Genomic DNA, 23,730 nt, shown 5'->3' on the forward strand with positions numbered 1-23,730 from the left:
TTGGTGTCTTTGATGAAGGATGGGAGACTGCATGTAATGGGTTGAAAGTGTTGATGTACGTAGGCAGAGATACGTTCTGTGGGGGCTTGGTAACCAGCTACAATGGGGCGGCCGGGATGATTGGGTTTGTGAATTTTAGGAAGTAGGTAGAAGGTAGGGGTGCAGGGTGTCTGTGGGGTCAGGAGGTTGATGGAGTCAGGTGAAAGGTTTTGTAGGGGGGCAGAGGTTCTGAGGATTCCTTGAAGCTCCACCTGGACATCAGGAATGGGATTACCTTTGCAAACTTTGTATGTAGTGTTGTCTGAAAGCTGATGCAGTCCCTCAGCCACATACTCCCGACGATCATGTACTATGGTCGTGGAACCCTTGTCCGCCAGAAGAACGACGATGGATCGGTCAGCCTTCAGATCACGGATAGCCTGGGCTTCAGCAGTGGTGATGTTGGGAGTAGGATTAAGGTTTTTTAAGAAGTATTGAGAGGCAAGGCTGGAAGTGAGAAATTCCTGGAAGGTTTGGAGATGGTGATTTTGAGGAAGAGGAGATGGGTCCCTCTGTGACGTGGGACGGAACTGTTCCAGGCAGGGTTCAATTTGGATAGTGTCTTGGGGAGTTGGATCATTAGGAGTAGGATTAGGATCATTTTTCTTCGTGGCAAAGTGATATTTTCAGCAGAGAGTACGAGTGTAGGACAGTAAATCTTTGACGAGGGCTGTTTGGTTGAATCTGGGAGTAGGGCTGAATGTGAGGCCTTTGGATAGGACAGAGGTTTCGAATTGGGAGAGAGGTTTGTGGGAAGGTTAACTACTGAATTACACAACCACCTAATCTTTGTGCACATCGTTGTTTACCAACCCAAGTTCACCACAGGATCAACATAGCTCAACTTTAACCAACACTTTTTTGACTTTCTTCACACAAGATCTTCAGTTGCTTTCTAGTTCACCTGTATCTTTCTCCATATATTTTTATTTTCATTTTCATTTCAGCCTTATGTTACACTTTCCACCTTCTAATACCATGTCACCCTCACAACACCCCCACAACGACCCCATTAAGTTTTATTTACATTCCCTCCACAAACATGCCTTCGCCCTAGCCAGATTACACTCCCATATTTTATTTTCTCAGGCTTGTCTGACATTTGGCATTACCTCCAAAGGCCTCACACTTAAAGTTCCCATCTCTGGCTGTAACCCTTCTTTCCATCAGTCCCTATACCAGTTCCAAACTGAACAATCCATTGCCCTCACCCACCTAATCCTTCACCTATACATCAACTCAGCCAATGAACACACCCGTCAACTCCTATCCTTAATAAAAGTCCTCAATCTTTCCTCTCCCACATCCACACCGGCTGTTCAGAGCATCCTCCTACAGGACAACTGCAAATTAGAACAGCATGCCACCCTCCACCTCAAAAAACTATCCAATCTCCTGGTTTCCCACCTCCGGAAAGGCAACTCACTCTCCCTTCACAACCTTTTCAGCAAACCTCAACCTCGTCTCATTGCACACAGACCCAGTGTCTCCCATTTACTCAATCTCCCACTTCCAGCTCCACTCCCCCTAAAACCTCAAAATTCTAATTAACACAATCTGGAACCACAACACCATAATTCAGTAGTTAACCTTTCCTCCAAACCTCTCTCCCAATCCGAAACCTCTCTCCCAATCCGAAACCTCTCTCCCAATCCGAAACCTCTCTCCCAATCCGAAACCTCTCTCCCAATCCGAAACCTCTGTCCTATCCAAAGGCCTAACATTCAGCCCTACTCCCAGATTCAACCAAACAGCCCTCGTCAAAGATTTACTGTCCTACACTCGTACTCTCTGCTGGAAATATCACTTTGCCACGAAGAAAAATGATCCTAATCCTACTCCTAATGATCCAACTCCCCAAGACACTATCCAAATTGAACCCTGCCTGGAACAGTTCCGTCCCACGTCACAGTGGGAGCCACCTCCTCTTCCTCAAAATCACCCTCTCCAAACCTTGCAGGAATTTCCAACTTCCAGCCTTGCCTCTCAATCCTTCTTAAAAAACCTTAATCCTACTCCCAACATCACCACTGCTGAAGCCCAGGCTATCCGTGATCTGAAGGCTGACCGATCCATCGTCATTCTTCCGGCGGACAAGGGTTCCACGACCGTGGTACTTGATCGTCGGGAGTATGTGGCTGAGGGACTGCATCACCTTGCAGACAACACTACACACAAAGTTTGCCAAGGTAATCCAATTCCTGATGTCCAGGTGGAGCTTCAAGGAATCCTCAGAACCTCAGGCCCCCTACAAAACCTTTCACCTGACTCCATCAACCTCCTGACCCCACCGACACCTCGCACCCCTACCTTCTACCTACTTCCTAAAATTCACAAACCCAATCATCCTGGCCGCCCCATTGTAGCTGGTTACCAAGCCCCCACAGGACGTATCTCTGCCTACGTAGATCAACACCTTCAACCCATTACATGCAGTCTCCCATCCTTCATCAAAGACACCAACCACTTTCTCGAACGCCTGGAATCCTTACCAATCTGTTACCCCCGGAAACCATCCTTGTAACCATTGATGCCACTTCCTTATACACAAATATTCCACACGTCCAGGACTTCGCTGGGATGGAGCGCTTCCTTTCACGCCGATCACCTGCCACCCTACCTAAAACCTCTTTCCTCATTACCTTAGCCAGCTTCGTCCTGACTCACAACTTCTTCACTTTCGAAGGCCAGACATACCAACAATTAAAGGGAACAGCCATGGGTACCAGGATGGCCCCCTCATACACCAACCTATTTATGGGTCGCTTAGAGGAAGCCTTCTTGGTTACCCAGGCCTGCCAACCCAAAGTTTGGTACAGATTTATTGATGACATCTCCATGATCTGGACTCACAGTGAAGAAGATCTCCAGAATTTCCTCTCCAACCTCAACTCCTTTGGTTCCATCAGATTCACCTGGTCCTACTCCAAAACCCATGCCACTTTCCTTAACGTTGACCTCCATCTATCCAATGGCCAGCTTCACACAACCGTCCACATCAAACCCACCAACAAGCAACAGTACCTCCATTATGACAGCTGCCACCCTTCCACATCAAATGGTCCCTTCCCTACAGCCTACGTCTTCGTGGCAAACGAATCTGCTCCAGTCCCGAATCCCTGAACCATTAAACCAACAACCTGAAAACAGCTTTCGCATCCTGCAACTACCCACCTGACCTGATACAGAAGCAAATTACCAGAGCCACTTCCTCATCCCCTCAAACCCAGAACCTCCCACAGAAGAACCCGAAAAGTGCCCCACTTGTGACAGGATATTTTCTGGGACTGGACCAGACTCTGAATGTGGCTCTCCAGCAGGGATACGACTTCCTCAAATCCTGTCCAGAAATGAGATCCATCCTTCACGAAATCCTCCCCACTCCACCAAGAGTGTGTTTCTGCTGTCCACCTAACCTTCGTAACCTCTTTGTTCATCCCTATGAAATCCCCAAACCATCTTCCCTACCCTCTGGCTCCTACCCTTGTAACCACCGCCGGTGTAAAACCTGTCCCATGCACCCTCCCACCACCACCTACTCCAGTCCTGTAACCCGGAAGGTGTACACGATCAAAGGCAGAGCCACGTGTGAAAGCACCCACGTGATTTACCAACTGACCTGCCTACACTGTGAAGCTTTCTATGTGGGTATGACCAGCAACAAACTGTCCATTCGCATGAATGGACACAGGCAGACAGTGTTTGTTGGTAATGAGGATCACCCTGTGGCTAAACATGCCTTGGTGCACGGCCAGCACATCTTGGCACAGTGTTAAACCGTCCGGGTTATCTGGATACTTCCCACTAACACCAACCTGTCAGAACTCTGGAGATGGGAACTTGCCCTTCAGTATATCCTCTCTTTCCGTTACCCACCAGGCCTCAACCTCCGCTAATTTCAAGTTGCCGCCGCTCATGCCTCACCTGTCATTCAACAAGATCTTTGCCTCTGTACTTCCGCCTCCACTGACATCTCTGCCCAAACTCTTTGCCTTTACAAATGTCTGCTTGTGTCTGTGTATGTGCGGATGGATATGTGTGTCTGTGTGAGTGTATACCTGTCCTTTTTTCCCCCTAAGGTAAGTCTTTCCGCTCCCGGGATTGGAATGACTCCTTACCCTCTCCCTTAAAACCCACATCCTTTCGTCTTTCCCTCTCCTTTCCTCTTTCCTGATGAAGCAACCGTTGGTTGTGAAAGCTTGAATTTTGTGTGTATATTTGTGTTTGTTTGTGTGTCTATCAACATGTCAGCACTTTCGTTTAGTAAGTTACATCACCTTTGTTTTTAGATGTATTTTTCCCACGTGGAATGTTTCCCTCTATTATATTCATATCAATTACCATAAATATAATGATTCCTACAATAGAAACTGTAGATCTAATTCTTGACACTACATTTCATGATGTATATGCGTCTGGGTGGTCTGAATATTGTCATGGTATTCCGGTTAATCCTAAGAGTGTTGAGGGAAGAATGTCAAATTTACTCCAATGAATATAATTGTGAATTGAATTTTTAATCATGTATTATTTATGGTTAGCCCTGTGAATAGTGGGTATCATTGAATAACACCTTCTATAATTGCGAATACTGCTCCTATAGATAATATGTAATGGCAGTGGGCTACTACGTAATATGTATCATGTAATACAATGTCAAGGGACGAATTTGCTAATACTAATCCTGTTAACCCACCAATTGTAAATAGGAAAGTTAACCCTAGAGCTCATAATAATGGTTGTTTAAACTTGCATTTAGTTCCATATAATGTGGCTAATCATCTGAATACCTTATTTCCTGTAGGTACGGCAATAATTAATATTGCTGATGTGAAGTACCCTTGTGTGTGGACATCCATTCCTACTGTAAATATATGATGTGCTCATACAATAAATCCTATTAATCCAATTGATAGTATGGCATAGGTTATACCTAGTGTTCCGAATGATTCAATTTTCTCTCTTTCTTTGCATACAGTGTGTGAAATAATACCAAATCCTGGTAAAATTAAACTGTAAACTTCTGGCAGTCCAAAGAATCAAAATAGATGTTGATACAGAATTGGGTCTTCCCCTCCTGCAGGATCGAAGAATGATGTGTTTAGGTTTCGGTCTGTTAGTAATTTGGTAATAGCTCCTGCTGAGACTAGAAGTGAAAGAAGAAGAAGAAGAAGAAGAAGAAGAAGAAGGGTTGTGATGGCTACAGACCAAACAAATAAGGGTGTTTGGTCTAAAGTTATACTTTCTGATGGTATATTAATTGCTGTTGTAATAAAGTTTACTGCACCAAGAATTTATGATACACCTGCTAAGTGTAATGAAAGAGTGGCTAGATCTACAGATGCGCCTCCATGTGCAATAGCGCCTTCTAGAAGGAGTATACTGTCCGTCCGGTACCAGCACCGTTATCTTCTACAGAAGATGTAAGAAGAAGGGTTAATGAAGGTGGTAGTAATCAAAAACTTACATTATTTATTCGTGGGAATGCTATATCTGGTGCACCAATTATTAGTGGTGCAAGTCAATTACCAAATTCACCAATTATAATAGGCATTACTATAAAGAAAATTATTACAAATGTATGGGCTGTAATAATAACATTATAAATTTTGTCATCTTCAATTAGTGATCCTGGTTAACCTAATTCAGCATGAATAAGTATTCTTATTGATGTTCCCACTATTCCTGCTCATGCTCCAAATAAAAAGATGAAGTACCAAAGTCCTTATGGTTTGTTGTGAATAATCATTTTTGCGGTAAGATAGGAAAGGTGGCTGACTGTAAATTTACTTATGAGATACTTTCTCTCTTACCATAGTAATGTTTTACTAAGGCCTAAAAGATTATTCTTTTAATTATAACTTTGAAGGTTATTAGTTTATTTAAAGTAAGTCCTTAGCATAATGAGATTAAAGTTGATGTTGGAATCTTAATTAATGTAAGTCCTTAGTATAATGAGATTAAAGTTGATGTTGAAGTCTATCCTATTGTTGAAATTATTACAGGTATAGGAAGAATAATTCTTGATTTTTGAGACTTTATCTTTATTGATCACGAATTTTTGCTATGTAATATAATTAGAGCTGAAAATCTAATTCGTATATAGTAATAAAGTGTAATTGTAGCTAGTACAACTAGAATTATATAGTGATTGTTATGTTGTTTTCTTTGAGTGATCATATAACAATTCATTTTGGCAGGAACCCAAGGAATAGCGGTAAGCCCCCTAGAGATAAGAGAGATAAGAATATTATAAATTTAATTTGAGTTTTCATGTTTCTGGCTGAATAAATTTGGTTTATAAAGAACAAATTTATTTGCTTAAATAATAAAACTGTAATTAGTCTTAGAAAGAATTAGTTTTATATGATCATTCCACTTCAATTTGTGCGAGGATTTAGAGAAGGAACTGCAATGCAGTCTTCCTCTGTGAAACAGCTTTGGAAAAAGGTGTTTAGTATTTCAGCTTTACGCTTGTCATCCTCTGTTTCAATGCCATCATTATCCCGGAGTGTCTGGATATGCTGTTTCGAGCCACTTACTGATTTAATGTAAGGCCAGAACTTCCTAGGATTTTCTGTCAAGTCGGTACATAGAATTTTACTTTCGAATTCACTGAACGCTTCACGCATAGCCCTCCTTACTCTAAATTTGACATCTTTTAGCTTCTGTTTGCCTGAGAGGTTTTGTCTGCGTTTAAACTTGGAGTGAAGCTCTCTTTGCTTTCGCAGTAGTTTCCTAACTTCGTTGTTGAACCACAGTAGGTTTTTCCCATCCCTCACAGTTTTACTCGGCACGTACCTGTCTAAAATGCATTTTACGATTGCCTTGAACTTTTTCCATAAACACTCAACATTGTCAGTGTCAGAACAGAAATTTTCATTTTGATCTGTTAGGTAGTCTGAAATATGCCTTCTATTACTCTTGCTAAACAGATAAACCTTCCTCCCTTTTTTTATATTCCTATTAACTTCCATATTCAGGGATGCTGCAACGGCCTTATGATCACTGATTCCCTGTTCTGCACTTACAGAGTCGAAAAGTTCGGGTCTGTTTGTTATCAGTAGGTCCAAGGTGTTATCTCCACGAGTCGGTTCTCTGTTTAATTGCTTGAGATAATTTTCGGATAGTGCACTCAGTATAATGTCACTCGATGCTCTGTCCCTACCACCCATCCTAAACATCTGAGTGTCCCAGTCTATATCTGGTAAATTGAAATCTCCACCTAAGACTATAACATGCCGTGAAAATTTATGTGAAATGTATTCCAAATTTTCTCTCAGTTGTTCTGCCACTAATACTGCTGAGTCGGGAGGTCGGTAAAAGGAGCCAATTATTAACCTAGCTCGGTTGTTGAGTGTAACCTCCACCCGTAATAATTCACAGTAGGTCCAAGGTGTTATCTCCACGAGTCGGTTCTCTGTTTAATTGCTTGAGATAATTTTCGGATAGTGCACTCAGTATAATGTCACTCGATGCTCTGTCCCTACCACCCATCCTAAACATCTGAGTGTCCCAGTCTATATCTGGTAAATTGAAATCTCCACCTAAGACTATAACATGCCGTGAAAATTTACTACTTCACTACAGGATAAACTACTACTAACAGCGACAAACACGCCACCACCGGTTGCATGCAATCTGTCCTTTCTAAACACCGTCTGTGCCATTGTAAAAATTTTGGCAGAATTTATCTCTGGCTTCAGCCAGCTTTCTGTACCTATAACAATTTCAGCTTCGGTGCTTTCTATCAGCGCTTGAAGTTCCGGTACTTTACCAATGCAGCTTCGACAGTTTACAATTACAATACCGATTGCTGCTTGGTCCCCGCATGTCCTGACTTTGTCCCGCACTCTTTGAGTCTGTCGCCCTTTCTGTACTTGCCCGAGGCCATCTAACCTAAAAAACCGCCCAGTCCACGCCACACAACCCCTGCTACCAGTGTAGCTGCTTGCTGCGTGTAGTGGACTCTTGACCTATCCAGCGGAACCCAAAACCCCACCACCCTATGTCGCAAGTCGAGGAATCTGAAGCCCACACGGTCGCAGAACCGTCTCAGTCTCTGATTCAGACCCTCCACTTGGCTCTGTACCAAAGGTCCGCAGTCAGTCCTGTCGACGATGTTGCAGATGGTGAGCTCTGCTTTCATCCCGCTAGCGAGACTGGCAGTCTTCACCAAATCAGATAGCCGCCGGAAGCCAGAGAGGATTTCCTCCGATCCATAGCGACACACATCATTGGTGCTGACATGAGCGACCACCTGCAGATGGGTGCACCCTGTACCTTTCATGGCATCCGGAAGGACCCTTTCCACATCTGGAATGACATCCCCCGGTATGCACACGGAGTGCACATTGGTTTTCTTCCCCTCTCTTGCTGCCATATCCCTAAGGGGCCCCATTACGTGCCTGATGTTGGAGCTCCCAATTACCAGTAAGCCCACCCTCTGCGACCGCCCGGATCTTGCAGACTGAGGAAACCTCTGGAACAGGACAAGCAGCCATGTCCGGCCGAAGATCAGTATCAGCCTGAGACAGAGCCTGAAACCGGTTCATCAGACAAACTGGAGAGGCCTTCCGTTCAGCCCTCCAGAATGTCTTTCGCCCCCTGCCACACCTCGAGACAACCTCCCACTCTACCACAGGTGACGGATCAGCCTCAATGTGGGCAGTATCCTGGGCAGCCACAGTTGTCCAATCGGGGGATGCGTGGGACGAGCTGGCCGTCCCCGACAAACCCCCATCCGGACCCCCACAGTGATGCCCATTGGCAACAGCCTCAAGCTGTGTGACCGAAGCCAACAGTGCCTGAAGCTGGGAGCGAAGGGATGCCAACTCAGCCTGCATCCAAACACAGCAGTTGCAGTCTCTATCCATGCTAAAAACTGTTGTCCAAAGTACGTCTGAACTAATCTACAGAGAGCACAAACAAATCGACACAAAATTTAAACGGTTAGTAAAATACAAGATTGCCTAGTAAATGCAGTAATGCTGCTACTTGCCCACTGCTGATATACTGCTCGGCGGCGGAAGGAGACTACGCGATTTTACACTATTCAGGTACTAAAACGCGATGCTACAACTCTCAAATACTATAATACGCCCGAAATTTATGAATTAAACAATGCAAGTACCGAAAACACGCAAAGAAATTAAGAATTAAACTATGTAACAAATAAGTGAGCTAGGAGTATACGACTTTCTGCTGGCAGCTGTTTATCCAACGGCGGCTTGATTAGCTTACCATTTTACATTAAGATGTATGATGCACATTAGTTTTTGATACTAAAGGAGGTAGTTTAATTCTGTCTTATGTAATTTGTTTAATGAAGGTAATTTTATGTACTTATTTACTTTACTTTAGTATCAAAAACTAATGTGCATCATACACTTTAATGTGAAAAGGTAAGCTAATCAAGCTAATGGGTTCATACCCCATTTATAGAGGTATCAGTCCTCTCCTTTTTAATGACCAACAACTCTACAAAACTTCTCTTCCTATCAGAATTAATGATAGGAACGATCCTGTCCATTTCATCAAATTCCTGATTTGGGGTTTGAATAGGACTAGAGATCAACTTACTTTCATTTATTCCACTTCTAACAAGAAATAAAAACATAATCAGAGGTGCATGTTGGCCAACTCTTCATCAGTAAATATAGCCATACCATTGTGTATTACCATTCTTGTAAACTAACAATGCCACAAAAATGAACTCAGTACAGAACCGAGCAGTATTGAATGCAAGCTAGAAGACAAAAAGTAAAATGGGTACTTGTGTCGCAAACACTAGATACCCTGAGCAAACAGGACACAGCACTGTTGTGCACCATTTTGAGTGCAATACAGATACAAGGCTAAGTAGAGCCAGTAACCAAATGAAATGCAATAACTCTATAATGAACTACCAGAGACCCTTATCCCTTATACCAAAATAGAAGATAAGCCCCATCAGGATTATAAATGTAAATATGTAAAAAATATATTTTATGAAAAAAGTTTTTGATCATGATAAGTTTATCATTTTCTTTACCGAACACTGTAAGTATACCACTGACCTGTTTCATTAAATCCTGCACTCAGAGACGAAGCGTTAAGGAATAATTTCTTTCTATATCAGCCACAGTCTCTTGGCAAGGAAGTTTCAATGAAATGTTGGGGATTACCATACCTAGTGAACCATTGGCTGTGCCACAGTGGTGACACTAGTTCCTGTCAATCACCAAAGTTAAGTGCTGTTGGGCTGGACTTGCACTTGGTTGGGTTACTGTCCAGATCTGCCAAGTGCTGCTGGCAAGTGGGGTGCACTCAGCCCATGTGAAACCAGTTGAGGAGCTACCTGATTGAGAAGTTGTGACCCTGGTCATGAAAACTGCCAAGGGCCAGGAGAGCAGTGTGCTGACCGCATACCCCCTGTATCTGCATCCAGTGACACCTAAGGGCTGAGGACGGCTCAATGGCCGGTCGGTACCATTGGGCCTTCAAGGCCTGTTTGGACAGTGTTTGTTTGTTTTATGAGCCACCATGAAGAGATTTGGAATTTAATCTAACTGTGATCAGGAACTGCTTACCACGATCTCTATTCTGTTCCCTTTAGTGACAAAATACTATCATCGAAAATTTCAGTCACCACAAAGTTTCAGACCAGCTACCTATGAGACAAGTGCCATCCTCCCAGGCTATGCTAGTGCCTTCAGCTGTATCTCTGACAAACAAAATAAAATTTTTGCTAATGTTAGAGTATTATTGGTGACATCCAACAAATAACTTGGAAGAGTTACCATCTTGCAATAATTTTGCTATCATTTGTGGTATATAAAGTATGATTTGTTTGAGATGTATGTGTAATTAAAAACTTAAGATTCCACGGAGAAAAGTTGTCAAGATGTAGCATTATTTTCAGATGTTTGTTGTTGTCATTTGTACTAACCAGTGTAACAGAGAGTTTGTGTTTTTTTTTGTAGTGCTTAACACTCACATCTTTATGCTGAGTTCAAATGTGTAATATGCATTTTCCTTATTAATTTTTTGCAGTCTATGTTACCTCGAGAATCAAACTCAAAGGAGTTGGACAGTGGATTGTTATCAATTATTAGTTTCCCTGCATTCGCAGTGGATGATCCGCAACTGATCCAGCTGACACGTTCAGCCATTGTGTCAAAGCTACAGGGGCGATATGGTTGCAAACGTTTCTTAAGAGATGGGTATAAAACACCAAAAGAGGTATATTAGTGATTATGCATTGTAAATGTTAAAAAATTATTAGTTTGAATCAAACTATAAATTTATAATTGTAAAAAATCTGTGATACACAACCAGTAACGTCTGTCACCTTCTCCTATGTAATTATGTTATCACTTAAGATGTGTGTAGGCTATTTGCATCCAGTTAAACAGTTTGCAAAAGAGAAACAATTTACAGGTTGGAAAAAATTTTAATGTGGTCCTAAACAGATTTTCCTAAATTTCATACATTTTACATCCATAAACAAGAGCTGAAAACCTTTTATAATAGTATATATCTGTTTTTGACAAAATTATGATAGGGGTAGATTGCTTCTCCCCATATAATGGAGATGTTGAGTTGCAGAGAGGCATAGCAAAAAGACTAGTAACAGGCTTTCTTCTGAAACAGACAACATACACACTGTCAGTGGCAGCTGAGGCCAGTTGCTCATAGTCTAGTCTTCTGGCCAAAAGCTTATGTGTTTAAAAGTCTTTTTGTTGTGCCTGTCTGTGACAACATCTCGGCTATATGGTGAGTAGCAATCTGTCTTTTCATAATTTTGTCATTATTCTGTCCGGGATTTTCTATTGTTTGATACATCTGTTTTTGAGAGATATGGACCGATTAACTGCAGTTTACTAGCAAATCACTCTGTTTTGTAGTATTTTACTTGGGTATCTGACCAATACAGGAATTTACATCAAAAGGTGATTTCACTTTAGTGTCAGATCAGTACCATACACCTAGAAAATATTTGTAGTACTCACAACCAGAAAAAAGGGAAAATTTAATAATATCAAAATCTGATAATACTAATATGGTATTGAAAAGTACTGAGTGAAATACAAATTATGAATGGAGATAACCATTTACTGTATAACTGTGAAGTTGACCAGTCCATGGGTGCAGATGTAAGGTAGGACTCACTGTTAAACTTTGTGTTCGTATCCTTCCAAACGACTAATAAACAAGAAACACAGACATAGAGATACAACTGCTACATTGATTTAGTTGGCTACATTGTTTGAAAACTTAGCTATGATTTCTGTATAGTATACTTTTCCCTGAACAAAATTCAGTTACTGTATGTTTGGCCTCCATATTGGATGCACGCAAGAACTGGCATATTTTGTATTTACAATAGCACTACTCATTTTGAGTGTGGTTATGTTTTGGATCACTTAATGTACATCAGTGTTTTGGTTGAGTTGAATTGCCACAGGCATATCAGAAGATGAAATTGTATAATTTTGAAATCAGTCTTGTAAGTTAAACCCACCAATAAAATATCCGAATGGATTATCCCATAACAGTATATTAATGAAATACAGCTGAAACACCTAAAATTTCAACCATGAAGACGGATGATGCCAAAAGAGATTTCTACCCACCTTATTTGGCTGTTACCTTGTTACCTTTACTCCTTCCATTATTTATGTCTGATAACAGAGTAGAGGTGGCAATTAATGTATAACTTTCATGATTTATTTTCTGTTCACCTCTATGGACAGATTTAATGCTTAGAGAATATTCCTCCTCCTGTGTCAGGTATTATTAGACATGTACAACAAATAAGATGTATCCTGCAATCCTCTAGTATTTCAGTTTTTGCTATGAAATAATTGTTTTTGTAACTTTTAATGCCTTTCTAAGTAATACGGATAACAGTTTATTTGTATTATTGTGGTATTGGAAGACTTTTCTTTTCAGTTAGCATGTTAATTTCATGGTGCCTATGTGTTGTAGTAGACTCACCTTGTGATTCTCCTTTCGCAAATAATACAGGCTTTGTATTTTGGGGAGTGTGAGTTATTTTTTTAAATTCAAAATCTAGGGCATTTGGTGTCAATTTATTATCGCAGCAATCCTCTTGAAAACTAATTTATCATGTTCATATACCTCTTTGTAGAACTGTAATGTAAAGATTAACCACTCTCAGCTTTGCTTTTTCATTTTCAATACGATAATTTGTTTTATAAATTGTTACTCTTGTATTAAAGGATCCAAACCGCTTGTACTATGAGCCTTGGGAACTGAGAATGTTTGAAAAAATAGAATGTGAATGGCCATTGTTCTTCTGTTATTTGATACTTGACTACTGCTTTCAAGGAAATAAAGAAGCTGTGACAGAATATGCAGAAGCATTGGAAGAGGTAAGTGAAAAGTCTAAATGATTTACTAAAAATATGAAATAGTGACTTTCTCATGACATGTTTCCACTTTGGCACTTTGCAGCTACATTGTAGACTTTCTTGATATCCTCATCAGCCTTCCTGTTTATCGCTTCATTCTGGAAGATTTATACCATCCATTATCACAGTTGGTTACTGAAAAATGTTGTTCATTTGCTGTTCATTTCTCTCTGTCATTGGTGAATATTAATGTGCATCTACATCCATATTATATAAACAACTGTAAAGTACTTGGCAGAGGTTGCTTCCTCATGTGTCCTTTGTTAGGGTTTCTTCCCGTTCCATTTACATATAAAGCAGACGGAGAATGGCTGGTTAAATGTTCCTGTGAATGCTGTAATTCATCTAAACTTGCCTCTGTGATTGATATGGCAATGATACACAGAGGGCTTTACTGGATTCCTAGATTCCTTATTCAATATTGGTCCTTGTAACCTTGTAAGTTTTCGTGGGATTTCAAATGTCTATCTTCAAGTGTCTGCCAGGTCAAGTTTTTCAGCAAATTATGTAATTCTGTCTCTTGAATAAAACAAATCTGTGACCATATGTGCTCTCTCTTCATTATACATTCAGTACACCCTGTTAGTCCCATTTGGTATTAGTCCAAGCATCTGAGCAACGCTCTGAGGCAAAGCACGTGAATGGTTTGTATGCAACCTCCTTTGCTGAATGAGTGCGTTTTCCCTGGACTCTTCCAATGAATCAAAGTCAGCCACCTGCTTTATCTCTGATTGAGCTTTTATGATGATTTCATTTTATATCTCCCACAAATTGTCATATGCAGATATTTCTACGCGTTGACAGACTCAAACTGCGATTCATTGATATTTGTGCAACTTTATTCAGATGCACTTCATTATATTACACTGCACCATCTGTGAAAAATGTGAGGTCTGTAATGTTTGAATCAGTATTAGTGGTGTGTTGCTTGACACAAGTTAGGACAATTAAATATGTAGCTGAAACATTGCAAAATGATAAGAAATAGAATGATTACGTAAGGCCTGTGTAGGGAAGGCGAATGGTTGACTTCAGTGTATTGGAAGAACTCTAGGAAAGTGTAGCTCAACTGTAAAGTAGACAATTTTAACAACACTTATGGAAGGTGTTTTGACTACTGTCAGAGAGTTTGGGATACCCTCCCGATTGCATTAGAGGGAAGTTAGGGGGTTTCTGGGCAGTCTGCAGTGAGGAGCAACAGCAGAAAGACAAATTCCCAGTGAAGGCAATTGTTGACCTGGATCTGCACCAAACATTGTCGCAGGGCACTTATGAGAGATGCAGATTCTGGGACTCGACAGAACATTTGCAGGAGAAGCCTCTTGGAATTCAAGGGTCTGATTAACACTATTTATTTATGATCAGACTAATTAATACACCGAAGACTAATTCTTAACATTAGAAATAGCAAAGGAGGCAAGTGGTTGCTCAACAGAAGCACAAACTTGAAAGCAGCACTCCGAGTGAGAAAAAAGGACATGTCGGAGCTTACCAGGGCGGGCCACGAGTGACATGGGGTTGCCACACCATCAGTCTGACTGAGAATCCCCTCTGAATACAAAAACATGTTTTTTTTTTTTTTTTTAAAGAATCATTGTGGCACATGATTTCTACCTTCCTATAGTTGACCCACCAATCCACCGGCACTTAACAAGCTTCAGCCAATCTGGTGAGTCGTTCTGTGCCTCCAGGGCACCTCCGGCCAACCGCATTTAGATTCCTCCCCTACTCCTGTTTGGTAAGTAGGGACGCTTCTGAATTTTACATTAACAAACGCCAAGATTGGTATCAGTAATATTCAGCTGAAAGTTAAATGTCACTGACACTCCTATTATGGTCAGCAACAACAGTGTTTTATGTCATTTGGCCCTGCCATCCGTTCTTCTGTGAATGGGGAGTGCTGTAGTGGTACTCTAACCCATGTAAACCCAATGACATTGCAGTTCTCAGGAGCAAGTATAAAACTTGCTGCCACTGCTAAGACGTGCCTGTTTGTTGCCATCTTCTACAATGACAGCATCTAGATGGTGACTGGAATTACCAGTTAATTCTCTGAGGTGTAACTTCTCCCTTGGGTCAGCTGCCCAGAGCATCTGCAGTTTCCAGAGCTCTAGTTTATTTGCGGTAACCTAAACAGTACCACTTTCGCCTGCTCTCTGCATTGGGTATCTGGTCTCCTACCGTGGAGTGTCCTTGATGGCTCCCAATAGCCTTAAGCGTATCAACGTACAAGTCATGATATCAATGTATGACAACCAAAACAGTTCAGAGGTCTGATTTGTTACTGTTAGGTTCAACCAATATACGAGTATTACCGACAAGTTCTGTGAACTCAAATGTGAGTCCCTGTAAGGAAGAAGACATCCTTTCAGCAAAACACTACTGAGAAAGTTCAGAGAACTGGCATTTGCGACAGGCTTCGGAACAATCCTACTGCCACCAACAGACATCTCAAGTGAGGACTATAGAGTCAAGGTAAGAGAAGTCGGGGATTGTATGGAAGCATATAGACAGTTGTGTTTCCCTCACTCCATTTGTAAGATTCAAATTCAGATTCTTTATTTGCCATTGACCACATTCAGTGAAATAGGCTTTATAATGATGTCAAGATACATAAGAAGTTACTATATTAGTGTTTACATAATAAGTACAAATTATTTATGCTACATTAATCAGTTGTACAGTATTGCAATCATAGACTTAAAAACTCAATTTCTGTGTTAAAAGTATCCAAGAATTCTGTAAGACTGTCGTATGGATTGTCTATTAACCATTTGTGCAGTTTACTTTTAAAATTATTGAAATGTGTATTGAGTGCAGTATGTGGTAATTTGTTAAATAATTTCAAACAGTTCACTTTGTGAGATTTGCCCATTTTTGTCAGCCTATGTCTAGGAATGTCAATACTCTCTTTGTTTCTGGTGTCGTGAAAGTGTATATTCTCTCTAATATTAAATTTTGTTCTGTCCTTTTTAGCATGTATCAGTGATGCATAAATATAAGGATTTATCACTGTCATTACTTCCACCCCAGTAGCTGAATGGTCTGTGTGACGGATTGTCAATCCTCTGGGCCAAGGTTTGATTCCTAGCTGGGTGGGGGAATTTTCTCCGCCCAGTGACTGGGTGTTGTGCTGTCCTCATTATCATCCTCATCGACTGCAGGTTGCTGAAGTGGCATCAAATTGAAAGACCAGCACTCGGCGAACGGCCTGTCCTATGGAGGGCCCTAGCCATACAATTAAATAAATAAATAAAACTGTCATTATTTCCATTTTGATGAATAAGGGAGGACAGAGTTCCCTTGGACCAGTCTTGCACATTATTCATACCACCTTTTTCTGCATCAGTAGTACATCACTGACATGACATGAGTGGCCCCATAGTAACAGCCCATAAGATATATGAGACTGAAAAATTCCAAAGTAAGCTGTTCTGAGATATTTGTTATTCACTAGATCAAACAGTTTCCAGTTAAGATAGGACTTTTTGCAGACCTGGTTGATTGGGGGTTGGCAGTTAAGTTTGGAATCAATGTGTATTTCAAGTAGTTTTATGGATTTAGAGCCTAACCTCGTTAGCCAGTCCTAACTGCAGAGGCTGAGTTTTCTCTCGTTTACATGGTAGACATTTGTTAGCCGAGAACCAGTTTAGTGTTAAGGTGAGAGTGTCCTGTGATTTCAGCACAGGGAATGATTAGCAGTGCTACAAGGTGCCCACCACCATGCCCTGTATGGTGACTTGTGGATTGTGTATGTAGCTGCAGACGTTGTTATTAATGTTGTCTGCCAGGTCATTAATATACAGCATAAACAGCAAGGTTCCCAACACACATATCTGGGGCACACCTGAAGCTACTTCTACAATTATTGTCAGTGACTCTCCATACAAGATTATGTGCTGTGCCTGCTCTGCTGAGAAACATTCAGTCCAATTACAAATTTTGTTCAATACCTTGTTTGATCATACATTTGTTAATAATCGTTGGTTTGGTACTGAGTTAAATGTTTCTTTTTTGTTTTGTTTTTGATATCAATAAATGCTACATGCACCTGATTAACATGATCCAAAGCTTTCAGAACATCATGTGTGAAAAGCACAGGTTTTGTGTGATCGTTGTTTTCAGAACCCACAGTAGTTGGTGTGGGGACTGTCATTCCTTTCGAGATATCTCATTACTTTTGAGCTAAGGTTGTATATATAAGAGTCTACAATGGATGGATGTCAGTGATATTGGATGGTAGTTGTCTGGACTTTTTGGTTACTCTTTTTGTAAGTGAGTGTAACCTGTGCCTTCTTCAACCAACTGGGTATAGTTTATTGTCTGAGGAACTGTGTTACATTACGATTAAGAGAGAGTCTAACTGAGCTGCAAATTACATATGTCAATTCAACCAATTTGAGAAAATGCTCCAGCTGATAGTCTCAGATTTGGCTGAAATTTAGCACACCAATGCTACCAAGTGTGGAACACTCATGTACAAAATTTTAAGTTCCCCTGCCAATTACTTCCAGAATTATGGTTTGTGAAAGAAGGTGGTGTGACCCAGAAATTGCAACCCACATCTGGCAATCTATCTTCAGACCCAACTTCAGGTCTTAATAACTTTGGAACTATTCCACGCAGTCCAGTGAAATTTTTACAACCCAGTAACATCCATTTAGAGAACCCACTCCATGAATCAAAACACCAACAACATATTTCTGACAGAAAATAAAAAATTCCAAAATGAGATTAAAAAAATGTAATACGTTAAAAGATACATATTATGGGTGCCCTCTGTGCCAAATATAATTGACTCAAAAAGGGTATAAATTTTTTTGTGGTAAGCTTAATGGGGCCTAAACACACACAGAACTCATCATGCCCATATCAGTCACAAAAACTGAGTTACATGCACACTTAAACACAAAAATTTGAAAAATTGCCTGAAAAATTTGGATTTTCGAAGTGTGGTAGCATAAAAGGTACAAGTGATATCCAAGCCAAATTTCAAATACTGCAGACCATAATATAATATGTGGCAAAATTTCAACTTGTTATTGCAAGGCATTTGTCTACAATAAAAGTTGACAGAGATGTATTTGGTTATGTTTCTTTTAAAATGCTTTAGCAAGTAATAGTGATGATGCAGACAGCTTGTTTCAGATAAAGCTGCGGCAATTGTTGGGAACCATTAGGCAACAGAAAGTTGAACAATGGTAGTTTTCAGGGACAGAATGAGTCATTATTAGGCAGGAACAACAAAGGAAACAAGCAACAATTACAGGTTACTCATGTTTTTAAGTTTCTAGTTCAGACTGGTCAGTACTGTTGTGGAAAGTCAGTATGGAGGCAGAAGAGTGTACTAGTGGTGCTTGTTCAAACAAGTTACAGTATTGGTAGAACGCAAGCATCTGAATGTCGTAAAACAACATATGGAACAAAATGTGGCATTCGCTTTGTACTGTATGATGTGGATGAATCGGACCAAGATTTGTTGCTATGGAGATCCGTGATACACCCTGTGGGCACAAGAAGTACAGTTCAAGGAAACTTTAGTGTTTGTTACCATCATATGAAAATGTTTCTGGATAAGTGTTAATTCCTACAAAGAAGTTGTTTTGATCCATTTCGGATTCATAAGAAGACAGTGGAGTGTAGCCTCAGAGAAATTGATATAAAATCAGTATTGAAAGTGAATCAGGGCATGGGACTTAACATGAAACCAGGACAAAAGTTATGTTCCAGGTGTGTTACACTGCTAAAAAATGAAGAATATTCTGATAATTTACATGACAGTGACAAAGAGTATCAGCCACCAACAACCACAGCGGATGAGCAATTAAATACTTCAGTGACTGCTCTTGGTTTGTCTCCCATGAAGACACACAAAGTTGGGAAAAGAGACAGGCCCAGCTGTGGTAGAAGAAAACTACAAGAAGCTCAAATGGAATTAAAACACAAAATAGCTGACACACTAATGGTGGAAAAGGAAGAACTATCTGCTCCAAAGGAACAGAAATCATGCCAGAAATGCTCTGATTTGGACAAACTTGTGCATGATTTGAAAGAAAAATGTGGCATATCCACATGCCAGAAAAAGTAGCTATTCTTACCGTTGCACCTTCCGGCTGGTCTATTGACTACACTGCAAAGGAATTCAATGTTTCTACATATATGGTAAAGCAAGCTAGGAAAATAAAAGTACCCAAGGAGTGCTTCCACAACTTCAACAGGCTCAGGGTAAGCAATTGAGTTCAGAAATAAAGGTGCTAGTGTCGGAGTTTTATGAAAACAATGACTACAGCCGAATAATGCCTGGAAAAAAGACTATGTAACGGTGAAAATGGGAAATGTACGTGTACAGATGCAAAAAAGACTGTTGCTATGCAACATATCAGACCTATATGTAGAATTCAAGGAAAAGTATCCCAATACCAAAGTAGGTTTATCATCTTTTTTCAATCTTCGGCCAAAATGGGTTGTGCCTGTAAGTGCAAGGGGCACACACAATGTTTGTGTATGTGAGACCCATCAAAATGCTAAGCTGATGGTTGCTGCTATAAAGGATTCTGGTCTGGATTACAAAGGTGCAATGAAGCTGCCAGTGTGTGACATCAATTCCTACCAGTGCATGATACACAGGTGTGAAAAGTGTCCTGGTAAGGCAAATCTTGCACAACATATGAATAACAAACTGTATGGTGAACTCCTTATGGATGACAATAAACTTGTTTCTTATAAAGAGTGGACACACATGGATCGCACAAGTCTTGAAACAAAGCAACGTACAGTGGAAGATTTTGTTGAAATGTCAAAAAACGGACAAACTGACCACACACAGCTTCACAGCAACAGCACAATCGGCTTATCTCCAGTTTTGTAAGGATAATTTGAAACAAGATGAAATTATAGTAATACTAGACTTATCTGAAAATTATGTATTTATAGTTCAAGATGCCACCCAAGGATATCATCGGGACAACAGTCAAGCAACTCTCCAGCCATTTGTGATTTACTATAGAGGTGAATCAGGTGGGTGATGTGTCTGTCATGAACTTGTATGTTTTTAGTGACTGTTTAATTCATGATGCCATTGCAGTTCATGCCCACATTCACACAGTCATGGCATATGTGAAAAACAAGCTGCCTCGCATACATTTTGTGAAATACTTAAGTGATAGGTCAGCTAGTCAGTACAAAAACTGTAAAAATCTCAAAAATTTATGCATGCATTACCGTGATTTTCAGATTCATGCAGAATGGAATTTTTTCGAAACAAGTCATGGTAAAAATGTATGTGATGGTATTGGTGCTACCATGAAGCGCATGGCATCACAAGCTACTCTGCAGCACCCTACAGAAGGTCACATTCTCACACCTCTTCAATTATTTACCTGGGTACAGAAAAATACCTCTGGCACACAATCATTCTATGTTTCGAAAGATGAGGTGAAATCAGTTGAAGAGTTGCTAAAAAGCAGACTAGAACACGTTAAAACTGTTGCAGGCACAAGGAGCCATCATCACTTCTCTCCAGCAGACTCTGACAATGTGCAGATGAGCAGACTGTCCGGTTATAACTATAGGTTCATGCACAACATGTGTCTTCACAGTGTGTCTGACTCAGGATTCAGAAGCAAAAGCAGCAACGTACAACCAGGTTGCTATGTTATTGCTGTTTATGATGACAAATGGTACTTAGGATGTGTTGCAGAGTGCTGTGAAGCAGAGGTTGATGTATTTGTGAACTTCATGGCACCAGCAGGACCAACAAGATCATTTCATTGGCCACATTTGGCAGACAGGTGCTGGATTCCTTTTGAACATATTCTTACGACAGTTCCAGTTCCTACCACAGTGTCAGGAAGACAGTACAATTTGACGGGTTCGAAGCACAGTCGACTGGTTTTTAGCAGTTAAGGTGCAGTAAACATTAATGATAGGTTGTGTTAATCTGTCTGTCTGTTGTTGCTTAGTGATTAAACAGTTGTGGGAGAGGCTAAGAAGAGGCAGAACAGTTTACGATATGTTTTTACAAAATTGTGTTGTGGAACAATGGCCACATCACCAAATACATCTGTCAACTTCTATTGTACACAAGCATCTTGCAATAACATGCTGACATTTTGAGATATATATCATTATGGTCTACTTATGCACTGTGTGAAATTTGGCTTGGATACTACTTGTCCCTTTTGTGCTACCACACTTCGAAAGTCCATCTTTTTCAGGCAATTTTTCAAATTTTTGTGTTTAAGTGTGCATGTAACTCAGTTTTTGTGACTGATATGGGCACGATGAGTTCTGTGTGTGTTTAGGCCCCATTAAGCTTACCACAAAAAAATTTATACCCTTTTTGAGTGAATTATATTTGGCACAGAGGGCACCTTCAATATGTATCTTTTAACGTATTACATTTTTTTAAATCTCATTTTGGAATTTTTTATTTTCTGTCAGAAATATGTTGTTGGTGTTTTGATTCATGGAGTGTATTCTCTAAATGGATGTTACTGGGTTGTAAAAATTTCACTGGACTGTGTGGAATAGTTCCAAAGTTATTCCCCAAGACCTGAAGTTGGGTCTGAAGATAGATTGCCAGATGCAGGTTGCAATTTACGGGTCACACCACCTTCTTTCACAAGTCATAATTTTGGAAGTAATTGGCAGGGGAATACAAATTTTTGTACGTGAGTGTTCCACACATGGTAGAATTAGTGTACTGAATTTCAGTCAAATTTGAGACAATGAGCTGGAGCCCCTGGTTGAACTGACATGGAATGACCCATATATCAACTGACAGTTATACCACTGTGCTCTGGGCCCTTGTTGATTTTAGCAATTCCTGCTGTTTCTAAATGCCACTGGTACTAACATTTATATTACTCATCTTTACAATAGTTCAAGAATTAAACTGGGGCAGTACTCCCGATTCTTCGTTTGTAAAGGAGTATTTGAAGATAGAGTTCAACATTTCTGATTTTTCTTATTACCCTCAATTTTGGCTCCTGTGCCATCCTTGAGTGTCTGACCACTACCTTTGGTACCAGTGACTGCCTTTACAGTTGACCAGGATTTCTTCTGCAAGATTCCTCTGTGTTAGTCATTTAAGACTCACACAAGGTTCATTTGACAGCCAAAAATGTTAAATTCAGAATCTCTGTACCTATGTTTATCATTTAAGGATTGTTGATGTAATATGTTTCTGACACTTTCCTGTTCATTGTGCTGTTAATACGGGTCATTCTAAAAAAGGGCATGTTTATAGTGTGGCTTGTGTAATTGTAAAGTTTGAGTTAAGTTATTACACTGCCAAGAAGAAATATTGACGTTAATGAGCATCAGCTCTATTATTGAGCTGTTTTGGGTAAGTTTTAATCATTTGTAACTGTTATTTTTATCAACTGATTATACATTAATAGTAAATTAACACTAAGGAGATAGGAAAGTCTAACCTCAAAAGAAGCAGCTCAACATCTAATTTTGTGAATATTTCTCACCTTCGTGGAAACTGACTTTCCCAGAGGTGAGAATTTAGTAATGTAGTGTTGATTAGGGATTAAATGATAAAACAAGCTCTCTTATTTATCAAATTAGAAAAGCTATGTCCCTATATAAGTGAGAAATTTATCTTTTAGCTAGACCTTGACATTTTTAAAGATGGTTTTCAAAATGTTAAAAGGTTAGCCTCATGCAACGAAAAGATCCCATTTTATTTACTTTTTAAAAAGTAGTGATGGAATTATGTAGCTCATATATGCTTGCTGAGTAAATTTATATCAATGTTTCATATAATAGCCTAATGTGTTATAGTTTTTAAAGCTATTCACTGCACGCACAGTCTTCCTTTGGGCTACGGCCTGAGATTTTTAAGGCAATTTGTGTGTACTCCCTTAAAAAGAGTGTGTGTCATGGAGAATGATGTGAAATCATGTCAGTTTTAAATCCACTAAACATCAATAACCAAGGACAGTACTACTTTGATGAGTTGAAAAATTGTATTTTGGCCTGATGTACCATTTGTATCTTGATATATTCATATTGTAATAGTACAAACAGTAAAGCTACATCTACATGGTTACTCTGCAATTCACACTTAAGTGCCTGGCAGAGGGTTCATCGAACCATTTTCATACTGCTTCTCTGCCATTCCACTCTTGAATGGCGCATGGGAAAAAGGAACACCTAAATCTTTCCATTCGATTATTCATTTTATAATTCAGTGACGATTATTAACCTCTAACTTATCCAATATTCAGATATTTTAGGCAGTTATTACCTCCATTACTGC

The 23,730-nt window shown here is 40.0% G+C and overlaps 1 protein-coding gene across 2 annotated transcripts in view; it reads left to right on the forward strand.

Moving 5' to 3' along the window:
- The window catches only part of LOC126475093 (probable phosphorylase b kinase regulatory subunit alpha), a 263,393-nt gene that overhangs the window by 86,809 nt on the left and 152,854 nt on the right, over nucleotides 1–23,730 (forward strand). For both annotated transcript variants that reach the window (XM_050102666.1, XM_050102667.1), the window contains exons 6-7: nucleotides 11,074–11,262; nucleotides 13,266–13,418. In XM_050102666.1, coding sequence (XP_049958623.1) covers nucleotides 11,074–11,262; nucleotides 13,266–13,418 — 342 coding nt within the window. The remainder of the gene's footprint in view (nucleotides 1–11,073; nucleotides 11,263–13,265; nucleotides 13,419–23,730) is intronic.

This window comes from Schistocerca serialis, chromosome 4, assembly GCF_023864345.2.
Source record: "Schistocerca serialis cubense isolate TAMUIC-IGC-003099 chromosome 4, iqSchSeri2.2, whole genome shotgun sequence".
Classification (NCBI taxonomy): Eukaryota; Metazoa; Arthropoda; class Insecta; order Orthoptera; family Acrididae; genus Schistocerca; species Schistocerca serialis.